This window comes from Brienomyrus brachyistius, chromosome 6, assembly GCF_023856365.1.
Source record: "Brienomyrus brachyistius isolate T26 chromosome 6, BBRACH_0.4, whole genome shotgun sequence".
NCBI lineage: Eukaryota > Metazoa > Chordata > Actinopteri > Osteoglossiformes > Mormyridae > Brienomyrus > Brienomyrus brachyistius.
The window spans coordinates 14,304,527-14,317,775 of record NC_064538.1 but is presented as its reverse complement, the minus strand read 5'-3'; the positions used below and the strand labels follow the sequence as shown (position 1 = coordinate 14,317,775).

General features: G+C 40.0%; 1 protein-coding gene across 7 annotated transcripts in view; it reads left to right on the top strand.

The window, feature by feature from the left end:
• Positions 1 to 13,249, top strand: part of LOC125745205 (ERC protein 2) — a 214,384-nt gene that overhangs the window by 35,083 nt on the left and 166,052 nt on the right. For 5 of the 7 annotated variants that reach the window (XM_049017803.1, XM_049017802.1, XM_049017801.1 and 2 more), the window contains exons 5-7: positions 8,536 to 8,610; positions 10,561 to 10,605; positions 12,594 to 12,749. In XM_049017803.1, the coding sequence (XP_048873760.1) occupies positions 8,536 to 8,610; positions 10,561 to 10,605; positions 12,594 to 12,749 (276 nt within the window). The remainder of the gene's footprint in view (positions 1 to 8,535; positions 8,611 to 10,560; positions 10,606 to 12,593; positions 12,750 to 13,249) is intronic. The other 2 variants (XM_049017806.1, XM_049017805.1) reach the window with 1 other exon arrangement.

Sequence of the window (13,249 nt, the reverse complement as noted above, 5' to 3'; positions counted from 1 at the left end):
GAACTGGTGTGTATTGTCATCACCTGACCTTCTTTTACTTGGTGGAATTTATTTTTATACGGTGCGGCTTCAGCTGACTCGTGTCAGTGAGGGAATGCCAGTTATCTTTCAAAATAGCGGTGGCATTTAGATTTTCACTTGTATAACAAAATACGTATAACAATACAAATGCTAATCAAAATAAAACTTGGTTTTATACACACATACCTTAATGATGCAAAAAAAATCTTATAATGGTTAAAAGTAAATATGAATGAATTTAATAGTACATTGTTGTGTAATTAGTCTGATATTTACATGGCCAATGGACACAGCTGGTTCCTCAAAAGACCTTCCCTGAGTTAGAAGGGAAGAAAGAAACGGTTGCTTATGTTCTGACCAGGCAGTGTTCTGTTTGAGAGACGGCAGTGAACAGAGGAAAGAAAGGGTTAGCTAAGAGCGTGGATTCTAGGAGTGCCGAGGACGGAACTGTCTCTGCCAATAAATGATCACGCATTTCAGGTCCCAGGTCTGGGTTCTCCGCATCCTATTGGCCTCTGCGGCCGAGATATTGAGATCGTCTTTGTGTCGAACCTGAATTTCCGAAGGAATTGCCGTATTAAAAACTTCTTAGCCGAAGGGTTTGCGAGCGACCGCGTGTTTTTGGCACTAATGGGAAATTTGTCGTCTCTCCATTTATTTGTCTTTGCCAAATGACAAACGCCGTGTGATACATGCCCTTTTCATCCACCATTACTTCTGTTCATTATGCTTGTTTGTTTAGCTTGGCATTTTGCCTAACACAAAAGATACCATTTACTACTATAATTTTGGTGATAGCAAACATAAACAAAAATGTGCAGATTTTAAGTTTGGAGGTCTTTTTGCGGTAAAACACTTAACTTTTTGGCATTCGCTCCAGACATGAAAAAAGTCATTAATGATTTAGCCCTAGAGAACAGTAATTATTTTTAATGGGGTTATTCAGCCACACACTGGTAGTGCCCCGTTTTTGCCAAGGTGCTAAGTTACGGGTTTTACAGTATGGCTTTTGTTTTATATCAACATGTGTAGTGTATGTTTATGAAAATGTCTGTGCGTGGCAGATGGAATGGGCAGACGTAACAATATGTAAAACTACAGGTATGTACATATACAGTCCTGTGCAAACGTTTTTTGCGGTCTAACAAAATCATGCTCTTATTATCATGTTCTTATAATTTTAATGTTGCTATAAAACTATGATATTATGTCTGTCCAAGTGTGTCAGTTTAGCCATTTCGAAAGCTTACCTAAAGCCACTGCAGTATTTACAGCAACCATCCAGTACACCCATGCATTTCTGACACGACCACTACCCTACCTTGTTTGGCTAATTAATACCTCATTAAGTTATTTAACTAATTGAGTTAATTAAGTGAGCTGGAGGTGAAATTAAACATATACATGGAGTGGCTGCGGTGCCCCTGAGGAGATGTTTGGGAAATGAAGCGCTGTTTATCTAGCCATCCAGTGAGATATCAGTTTTTTGGAGAATGGAGGAAATTTTAGTTACTCTTAATGTTAAATTGTTTTCTTTATTCTGGGAGGATATACCCTAACCACTCAGAGCAAAGCTTTAAACATTTCCTTTGACTGCCTAAGACTTTTCTACAGGTACTGTATACAGAATTAACGAAGGTGCTTTTTGCAAGAATGTGACATTCGGTATCTCGCTGTGCATTGTTCCTTATTATGGTGTTGGACACTCAACCTCTCCATCATATTCATGATCATCTGGGTCTCCCCAAAATGGCTGCTTGAAGGATGCCTCATACTCAGTTTTAGTACTTTCAGCCATCTTCAGTTCGCAACTTCATTAAGAAAAAAATACTATTAATTGCGGATGACAATGACTAGCTTCAGTTTTTAAGTAGTGGCATAACGCTAGAAGCTGACTTTTGGTAATCAGTTGGCAGCTTCATCAGTGTATAATATTTCTGTGTAAATCTAGTATCTATCTCTCTCCTGCCCTTTGGTTATGCATGCTTTTAATTGCTTGTAATTATATAGACATGAGTAAAAGATGCTCATCCGTTCATCTTCCAACTGCTTACGCAGCTAGTATGTCGGAATTACATCCTAAATTTATTAGAAATACTAAGAGAGAAGTATTTTAAACATAGACACTCAGCAGACTTCAGTAATGTTCTCTGGAATGAAAGAGAACGGTAGCATTACCATCGCAAAGGTCTTTATTTTGTGTAATACTGCGTTCCAGCACATGGAGGCAGGCTTTGTCTTCATCAAGGCTTTGCCTGTTATCAAGTTGTAATGAAATCCTTTTCCCTGAGTGAGGCAGAATGAAATATGTATTGGGGACATTTTATTTAATGTGGCTAGTTTTTCAGATTCCAGTATAACTGCCGAAATCTGCATTGGTCATTTTAGTTATTTCACCGTTTGAATTTCATTCAGTGATTCTTGTTGTCCTGGCAATGCACTCGTGGGTGGTATCTCCAATAGGCCTTTGTAAGAATTTCAGTGGATCTTATGTTGTGAGTAGAAAATAAAAACAATATGTCCCCCTTTCCCATGAATTTGTGTATTTTGGGATTTTTGTGTGTGTGTTTAAGCTAGATAAACGAATATGGCCCATCAACTTCTGCAGAGACCAGCTAAAGGTGGGCAGACTGTCAGGCTGGAAACTTTAAAGTACTTTGAGGTTCCGGACAAAAATGTTTGAATGGTTTCGGTTGAATTTCTTGCTATTAATCACTCGCAGTTCTCTGCTGAAGTCTTTGTTCTCAAAGCCTTTCTTGGACGCACAGACGTCTCGTTGAATTTCCATGTTCGTCAGTCAGCCCGCGTATGATATGGACAGTTGGTAATTCCTAGGGACCAGTTATCATGTGCTACCTGTCTCCGCACATCAAAAAAGAAACCATTTTCCCTGCCCCAGTCTGAAAATGATCCCCTGCCTTCTGAGAAATTTTCATCTGAGTGATTGGTAAAACGCTGGTTGCTATTGAATTCTGCCGAACCACTGTGGCAAGTGAAATGCCAGCAGAAGGCTGCATGCGGTCATGTGACCCTGTCTCCTCAGCTTCCCATTAAACCCATATGGAGATAGGGTTACTTTACAGCGAGGCACAGACAGGACTTCCATTAAAAGCAAGAATTAATAAATAAGGCAGTAGGCTTGTGCATTGAGTCTCATAAACGGAATGCAGCTGAGAATATTTTGGGTTAGGACACATGTTTATTTTTACTTGGTGATTATCAGCCTTCGGAGTTGAGCTTTGCTGTTTGCACACATCTTCAGCATCACCAGTGAAACTGATTTTGGAACAGAAATGTGCATCTGTGTTTGCTGTGGCTTCCCATAGAATTGGTACGTCTGCATTACTGAGTGATACACTCCAGGTTTTACCATTTCCAAATTATCAGTATTATTTTGATACTCTCAAGAGGAGAGCTAACCATTTCCTTTCTTGAAAATGTATAACCACAGAATAATGGGGAATTGAACGTATTTGTACTTCCACTATAAGCGAGGTCTGGACATTTTTATTGCATTTTTCTGGGGTGAAATTTGCTAAAGCAGCGACCTCTCTGCACTCATGCTCTGCAAGTGCCATGCTTCTACATTGAACAGATATTATTCAGCTTGCCATAAGGTCGAAGTCAACACAGTTCAATCTATTAGAAATGTGAAACAGAATTGCACAGAGAAATAGTACAGAACAATGGATGAATCTCTGAAATGCCTTCTGCTGGTGTTTCTGAACACAACAGTACACATAAGGGCTTTCTCTTTTTTTTAGAGGTTTAGTTGAAAATAATATCTTAATCTTTAATTTGGAAGGTTTCTGTAAAATTCCTCTGGATAAGTTACACTGAAAGCCCCTCTAATGAACTCTGAACTTTTACAGGACATCAATGCTGGTGGCTAATTCTCCGGCTTTTTTTTGTAGTTCATTGAGGCAGAGTTGGGACTGAAATTTCAGAAATGTCACTTGCTACTTTTACAGAGGAAATCTTGATTGTATCCGCCAATGTGGCCATTAGCTGCTTGGTCCTGTTTGCCTGACACACTGTCCATGTTCTGTGATGTTCACATGCCAAATCATTAGAAATCGCGACTGCCCAGTAATCGACGAGTGTGGATTTAAATACCTTTATCATTTAAATATTTGCATAATGCCATATTTGTTGCTTCGAATGAATTAGCATTTAACTATGAACTTTTCCCTCTACATATATCCAGGGCTACCTATTAATCCAAATTCCTCCTTTAACCTGGTGTAATCTACTGTGTTTCCATCTACCTGCTTAAGGAGCAGTTTATCTGAACAATGAATGGATTGGTTCAAAGCTGAAATGAACAGAAGGGCAGTCAGGTTTCAGTCTGTTGTGCTAATCTTTAATCTCTGGTAATCTTTAATTATTCTGGTTCGCTTTAGTTGGACCTGACAAACTGATAAAAAAAAAAAGGATAAGATATTTTTACCCATTTTACACTGATTATGCAGTAGAGGGTAACAGAGGGGGCCTAGAGCATATCCCAGACCACAGGCAGCAGATCCCTAAGACCCAGCACTGTAGATGCCAGTGGCCCGTATCGTGTTCACAGAGGCATACCAGCCATGCCGATATGCAGGCTGAGAATGTCCAAGTGGAAAAAGATCATGACAAAAGTCTGTCTTTCTTTTTTTTCCAAAAATACTGATGCGATATGGAAGAAAATCTCAGCCTGTTCCCTTCAGGGATCAACTTTAATATAATCATCATAACCACTGACAACATACTGCCGGATGATACTAGTAAGTTAAGTAGTATCTTTTACGTATTAATGTATTAATATGTTGGAGGGTGACCCTGTGTTTGTGATTGGAGGGATCCAGGCATACATCCCAGAGTCACCAGAAGGGTATTGTCATTGGACCTACAAACAAGGTCCTCAGTCCCCTCCGTCAGACATTCTGGCTCTGCTTTGTGAATTGTACATCGCTTTAGATAAAAGCACCTGCTAAACATTATTAAACATTATTAATGATAAAATATTGTGCTTTTAGGCTAGTAAGCTTACCTAGATTTATTTCTGGAATTTAAAGATCTTCTGGTAAGCACGTACAGTCGGCGCCGTCACCGTGGGAAATTCTGATGGACTTCTGGGTCAAAGTGCAGATATTATCACAGACACAAGTTGATGATCCCAGGTTAAAGTGTAAGGCATTCATTAGACTGACAGGGATACTGTACCAATTTCCAGTAAATCTTGTAGAAATACATATTGGTGAACCTCATGAAATCTTTATGTATGAACATAAAACAATGCTGCTAATTCATTATCATTTAGTTCATGCAGAAATGAATTGCGAAATGCAATGCATTGAAAAGGATGCCATTACGCTTCAAGAGGTACTACTCAAGGCAGGTAAGTTCCAAACAAGTTCACAGTGTACACTTGAGTATAATGCACTTTAGTTCTTTGTGGGTTTTTAATTGACTCAGCGTATAGCTGGAATACACAGGTATTTCAGTGTGGAAGCTTTAATATGATCACTATAAAAGGTAAAACAAAACATTATTCATGTCATATTATACTTTTTATTACAAATAGCAATAAATGATAAAAGCATATGAATTATACTGCTTTCCTTGTTTGTTCCAAGCATTTAATAATTTTTTGATTTATTGCCTGTAGGGAGTTAGCTAAGGAAATGCAGATGTTGGCTTTCACAATTTATAAAATAATTTCTGGCTTCCTCTCCTGAATATTTGAACATGTTTAGTGTATTTATCCTCTGGGCCATCACATGGTAATTATGTTAATGAGGCCTCTCTATGTGGTGCAATGGTGACTTTTACGCTCCTGTAACGCAGAGTCACTGTGTGTGAAACGTCAGTAGCGTACATGTAAGGTAGGTTTCGTCAAGATTCTCACTGGCCTGTGAAACCCTATTCTTGAGGGTCGTTCTGTCAGTCTAGGAGTCAAAGGCTGTGTTTGGCAGTGGGCTCCAGATGAGCCGCAGCCTGGCTGTGCTTACAGCTGCAATTTTGGGGAACATTTTTAGAGATGTCAGCGTTGTCTCTGCACTTAACATTTCTCTGGCAGGCCTCGACAGCATAATGAAGTAAATGAGGGACACTCTGTGATCCTATCTTGATGGGGCAGTGATAAGCTGCTAATGGACACAAGGATCTTCCAGACTGGGGTAGAGTTTCATAGCCACAAAGATGGGCTTTGCTGGCCCTTTGTTTGGCTGACAAACATGGAGCTGAATCAATAGCTAACTGAATGCCTACAGGAATTGCTTTCCTTCCCAAAGAACAACAAACGCAATGCGGCAACCTTTAAGGGTCCTGCTTAGAGAAAATGGAAGCAAATTCCAATTGGCTCATCGATATAATTGGGAATCAGCAGCCCTATTTGGACATTATGAAGCATTATTTTGGCTGTTCTTCTTCCATACAATGGAGTACATATTTAATATTTATTTATACATTTTTAAGAATATTTAACAATCAACCTTCCACATTCAAAAACTCAATAGTCTGTGACATTAGTAACATGATCTTATGTATGTGTGTTAGAGCTGGAATTAGTTTTTTTCTGCTGAAATGTGCTTCTGACATGATGGGTATTTGGTCTCCAGTAAGTTGCTCAGGTTTTAAACTAATTTAAATAGATTTTGTAACAGTTTGGTCACTTAAACATGTACCGTTCCCCCATTTACATAAATCAGCAATGACATTCCTTTCCTTCTTAGCAGGTGCTTGTTACATTTATGTATTACACCTTCAAATTATGCGTGTTTGTGTGCATTCACAATCCCAAGTTTAATTTGCAATTTCTAAAGAAATTCCATCCAGTCTATCCCAGTTCACACATCAAAATTATGCTGTGCCATTTCTACTGTGTTGCCTTATGTTCTCAGTATAATGTGACACTAAATGCTCAGATAATCTGCATAAATAATGTGTTTCCTTTTCCAGGAAATTGTAAATGCTTTTAATTGGGCTTAATACAGTTGACCTTGCCCTACATTCTCTGGCCGTCATTGTCCCGCTCAGGCAATGTGACACTCTAGTGTGTAACAAAGGAAAAAACAGGTGTGCCTTACAGAAGGCTTCAGTTATACTTAAAGTCCTCTTTTACATGCCGTATGACAGAATATTTCCCTAATAATACTGAATAATATGCCTCTCAGGTATCGCAATGCCTCTTCTAAGACAAACGGCGCTGTTATTGCATTATGACAAGTCTGTTTGAGCTTAACATGTGAGTAAGCATTCCTGCATCCTCGCTAGCTATTCACAGTATGTGATAGCAAAAGTCTCCATTAGCCATTAACTTTTGCAACATTTGTGCCATTTAGTCTAAATCAGAAACAGCACATGCAGATTACATAGTGAAACATGTTACTACATTGCACAAGTAGGTGATGAGGGGTAACAAATTAAAACCCCAGAGGAACTGCTGGCAGGATCATTGTTGATGAAGGGGCTGTATAAGCACTATATTTACTTTATAATTTCAATGTTTTTGCACCGTGTGCATTTTGCATAGTGCTGCAGTCCTCACCGAGAGCATATATAAAATTATAGATGAGAGCTTCCTAGGACAGTCATAATGCCTGAAAATCATGGCTATAATGCGTTATACCTTTTTATAAATATTTATCGCCATGTTTATAATGATTTATGAATGCATTATGAATGTGTGTACAAATTATAAAAAACATGGTCTTATGTAAAGTGTTACCGAAATACCCCTTGTCATTCAAAGGCAGTGCAGTTCTACTGCTCCGGTACTTCCGTCATCTGAGAATTAAAGGCTCCTTTTACAGTTAGATTTCAGATCCCCAGTTCCTTTCCAGTGCGATATGCTCAGAGGCACGTTGCATAACAGCTCTTCCCCATGTGCTCTAATGCTGCCTGTGAACAGATCTGACTCATTCTAATAAAGTATCGGGAGCACGGTTTAGACTTCGCATGCTGTCATACTGCACGTCGGATCAATACCACCCGACTTCCTGTTTCCTGTGATACGCACATTTATTTTGTGCTGCCATCCCACTCCTGACAAAGATGAAAAGAAAAAAATACATTTTGAAGAGGAGTATAAGTTTACAGTGGGATTGGCTGGATGATTACTCAGCCAGTGTCTGTGTGTGTGTGTGTTTCTGTGTGTGTCTGTTGATGTGTGTGTATGTGTCACTGTTACCATTAATAATTGATAGAGTCTCGCAAACTAGGCATGGGCTGATAGAACGTGTCGTCGTGTGAGAGCAGCATATAACAGTGAGCGGGGGCACCTGTGGCACCCCTGACCTAGCCTTCCCGCCGCTAACGCTGCACCGCTCTCGGCTTCTGTTCGCACTCCCACGAAGGGAAAAACAGAAAGTGCTTTAACGAGCGTATGAGCGAGACGAGGGAAAGTCAAGCAAGTGGCAGAGAGGAGGAGAGACGCTGAGGGAGCACAGACCATCTTTTGTGCGCGCATGGTTGTTTTTTGGAAGTAATAGCACCATGAGTCGTCAAGCTTACTTCTACCGCGTCCCTCCGCAGGAGCTTCACAGGAGAAGCCAGCCGCAGGTGGAGCCAGCCAAGACCAAGGCTCTGCAGACGGTCATCGAGATGAAGGTAAGGCCAATCCTCCGGGTCCATGGGGGGCAGGGCCTTCCACATCCAGCCCCACACGGTAGCAGTCTCCCCCCTGTTGCTCAGCGCTGCCCTGCAGCCAACACAGCTCCTTGCTGCTTCAAGACTTCCTTAAATGCATAAGCATTATTATTAGACTATTTGTTCTTGTACATATTTTTCCTGTTGTGCTTTGTCAGAAATAACAGGGGACTAATACAGTTTCCCCTGAAGCATATACCTTATAATTATGAGGCCTTTCATAAATATGACTCCAGATCAGTGTACATTACACACAAGCTTCCCAACCCCAAACACTGTCGCCTATGGAGAAGACCAAAGGACAGATAACACCTCAATTAGTATATTATTTGAAAGCTGAAAGATATTGTAATACAACAACTCGTCTTCAACACAGAAACCATTGCAGCGTGCAGCATGCCACTATTCGACAAAGTACAATTTATAGCATTTTATTTTTTATTGGTAAAATCACTGCCTTATTTACCTATATTTTAGAAATTGGTTCATGCAAAATGTGAAAGTATTGTGAAGAAAGTTTTTCATGTAGAGAGATTTTTGTATTTTTTTATGTGTATCTTTGCATTTTATTGCAAAGTTACTAGCATGTAAGCAAATCACAGGTGTTGTTTATTGCTGACACCATGGAGAGATAAAATTCTAAATGGATGGAAATTTGGAAGCTTATGAAAGAAAAGAAAGTAGGTCACTTAATGGAAAAATTGTTTGTAACTAATGTAACATGGAAATCATCACTCTAGCCTCAGCCTTTTGATGTCAGCACCAGCTTTGAAAAATGCCATCAGCTGCAAACTTTGGCAACTTGAAAAGTTTATTCAGGTTCTCTTTACAGTATTTGATGAATCCATGTTAAATTTAGCACGCTTTACCTTTTTGCAGCTAATGAAATCATAGTATTAGTACTTTTTAAAATAGATTTTTATTGTTGTACTTTCTTACATCTATCAAGGCATAGTTGTGGTTTAAGAAAGCAGTTTCCATGACAACTGAGACCAGCTAACGAGGGAGTGGATTTAATGTCAGTCAAAGATTAGCGGCCTTTTAGTCACGTTTTTCGGCAGAATCTTGAATAGGGTCATAGGAATTTGAGTTTCAGCTAATGTCTCATTTTAAGCATAGAAGGATCTTATGAATTTCAGCTTTTGCCTGTGTGTGCACATGTGAAAACTGCATGGCCATTCATAATCAAATCTCATGCGGCTTTCAAACTGCAGCCCAAAAGCTAATTAGTGTAGTGATGTGCGCTCAGTATATGCACCCGCGTGTGCATAACCTCTCACTGTCTGTGATGCCATGATTGTTAAATAAAAGAACGAGAGAATTGTGACAGCTTAGGTGCATTTCCTATGTGTTCTACGCCACTTTTCCTGGTTCAGTATTCAGTTTTTCAGACGCACACCTTACACAAGCAAATTGGAGAGAAATGAGATTCATGTGCAGTGTGTCTCCTGATATATTGATAATATTGCGACAGTCTGCCATGGTTTATGGGCAAGAACCTGTTGATCCAAATGTGTAAGTATGTGATCTCATGATTAACCAAAGGATGGCACTCTGCCCACAGAAAAGTTCTCTTCTATACATGCTTCCTCTAACATTTTTTACATTAATCGAGTTTTACTTAATCATAGGCGAAATTTATAACGTTACAGGTGACAGCAAGCCTTTCTGGCTTGTAAAAGGTCAGTAGCAGGTATACATATATTATTTATATGTACATGCGCACACATATATGCCAGGAAGCTTAACAGAGACTGTTTTTTAAAATGTTCTGAGGCCATAATAAAACATTGTCCCTAAAAGAGCTGAATAGGTCTTTACAGAGGCAAAGCGCTGAACAGACTCTCAGCAGTCATGCCTATGGAAGTGTGAGGCACAAACTGAAACATGTGTGTTGTATAACTTTTACAGAATTCAGCACCCCCTTTCTGTTTTGATCCAGATGTGATATGGCAGGTACAGTATGCCATTGTTTTGTTTTTTTTTTTGCTGTGAAGTGTTCTTTCAACCATTTTACCCCACTTTCCAATATATATCTGTCTGTATGGTATACATGATATCCTGACAATTACTAACTTTACCCTTTCGCTTCTTGTGACCGCATAATACTGAAAGAATATAGACATATATTCTTCTCTCCCCATCCTTAATTTGGGCTGTCCTTGTGTGTGGTGTTGGAGTTCTGGAGTGACACTTTAAGTAACACCAAGCAAATGCTGGACAAAACACCCAGTTTAAGCAACTCAGTTTAAACGCACTGCAGCCCACACTGCAGTGACCCGTGTTTAGCTGCTTATATTTTAGTCAGCTGTATTTTCCATCATTTGTTTTGTAATGAAAAAAAGACTTTATGGTCTCCTGGATTGTTGTGCAGGTTGATTATTAAGAAATATAATCTAAGTATATTTTCATTGCTCTTTTGCTTGCGGTTTGCTTTTATTGGCTGCTACCATGATCCGTATAGTACTGAATAGATGCTGAGTTTATTATGTAACATCACAGGTAAGTATATTATATTGGTTTTAGAAGTATGAGAGTTACAACATTCATGCATGTTGTTTGGTTTTTCTTGTTACAGTTTGTTTCCATCCATTTTACTCAAATCATAAATAATACTCCTCCTTATCTGCGTAGTAACTTAAGTTAACCTTACCAACAAACTTTGTGCAGGTTGCACGATTGATTCCAGTTAAGGGAATAATCATCTTTCCCTAGTGTTCTGTCCAGTAGGGCAGCCATGTCTCGACAAGGCCAGAGCTGTGAATCTAACAGAAACACGAATGGTTTGTGACATATTTATAAACGAGGGGACAAAGGGGGTCTTTTCAGAGATGGCCTCGTGTCCACTGCTTATTTCTGCCCCTTGGGTAGAAATGAGTTCAGTTTATAATGTACAAGCACCCCCCCCCCTTTTTGCTCTGAAAGGTTTTTTTGCGGTGACAGCTCCCTGCCAGGTCTCTCTGCTGAGGTATCTGGTTTTCCTTTGTGCAGGTGGAATAGCCTGTGGGTAGGGATGAATAATGCAGCATTTGGGCGCTGTCCTGGAAACAATGGCATTGTTTATTGTGACAGCAGGCCATGTGTTGTGAGGGGTCTGGGGTGCAGGGGGGGGGGGCATGAGGGCTCCGCTTGATTGGTCCCCAGGTTGAATTTCCTCTGCAGTATCATTGTTCGTCCCTCTAACACATCAGCGCTGTCATCGTGAAACGGACTGGAGAAATGTTTCTGCTGGGCTGGATCTGTGCTTCAGGTGTTACCAGTGAAAGGTCCATTGTGTATGCAGCTCCTGTGCGCTGCGAGTGGCCCGCACAAAGCCCCCACCGTCAGTTGACGGCCACATTGATGTTGGCTCCGGTGGCGGGGCCCAGATTGAAGTTGCTTCTCTGCTTTCCCCTTGTATTTATTGCATTTACGCACAAGTCACTCTCAGGAGAGGAGAGGCGTTAAATGCACTGATACAAGTTTTTATCGAAACACTTTATTCACTTTTTCCTGGATCAGGCTGGAATTAACCTGGAAAATGGATGTTTAGTTTTTATTCTGGAAATATAAATCCTCAGTTCAGTGACGGACACACGCAAGTGGGCCATTCTTGCTCTGTTGATGTTTTAAAATGTACCTTTTCTGCGAAGCTCTGGTGGACTGAGTGGAGTAGAATCTGCGGAGATGGCTGAACCGATACAAATAGTAAATAAAGTAACTTTTCTCATTTACATCACACAGGGAGGATAAATTAGTATTTAATTCATACCTCACTAACCCACACCAGCAGAACTGAGCTTGATGCCTTCCTGTCTTCCACAATGATCTCTATAGGTTTTTCATTTTTATTTTGAAATTTATTTTGTTTGCATGACAAAATCTTTAAAAAACTTTTAAAAAATCAGTCCACAAAAGGCCTAAAATACTGTGTGGTATTAATTCCTCTGCAAATTCTTGTGCAGGACACCAAAATTGCGTCTCTTGAAAGGAATATCAGAGACCTTGAGGATGAGATTCAGATGCTGAAGACAAATGGGTTGCTCAATACGGAGGACAGGGAGGAAGAGATGAAACAGATGGAGATCTACAAGAGCCATTCCAAGTTCATGAAGAACAAGGTATTTTTGCTGGAGTTCATGTTTGGGATGGATAGACAGAACCGTACGCATCACTGTACGCCATCACTGATACGTGCCTTTCACGTTTTCTGTTTGCACCATTTCATACACGGTTTGTGTTCCCTTGGTGATGAAAGAGTCAGACTAAAGCTCCTACTGTCTCTGCACTGTAATGTCTCAGATATCACGCCATTAATAAAAGCCTCCGCTCTGCTCCTCCGCCCATCCAGCTATTTCACTGGCTGCTTCTCCATTCCTCAGGTCTCACTGTCCGGTTTGTCAATATTTTTATTTATTTATTTTTTGAGCCCCTCACAAGAATGCTGAACATTTTTGTTCATTTGTAGCATTTTTTTTTACCCCCATTGCTGGATTTTTTCGCCTAACGGACGTTATGAAAGGCGCTCTGTCACCTGAGACATGAAGAAGTGCGTCCATCTTTGCCAAATCGCTGTTTAAAAAATATTTATTATTCCATCATCTGCGGTATCTTCTTCGGG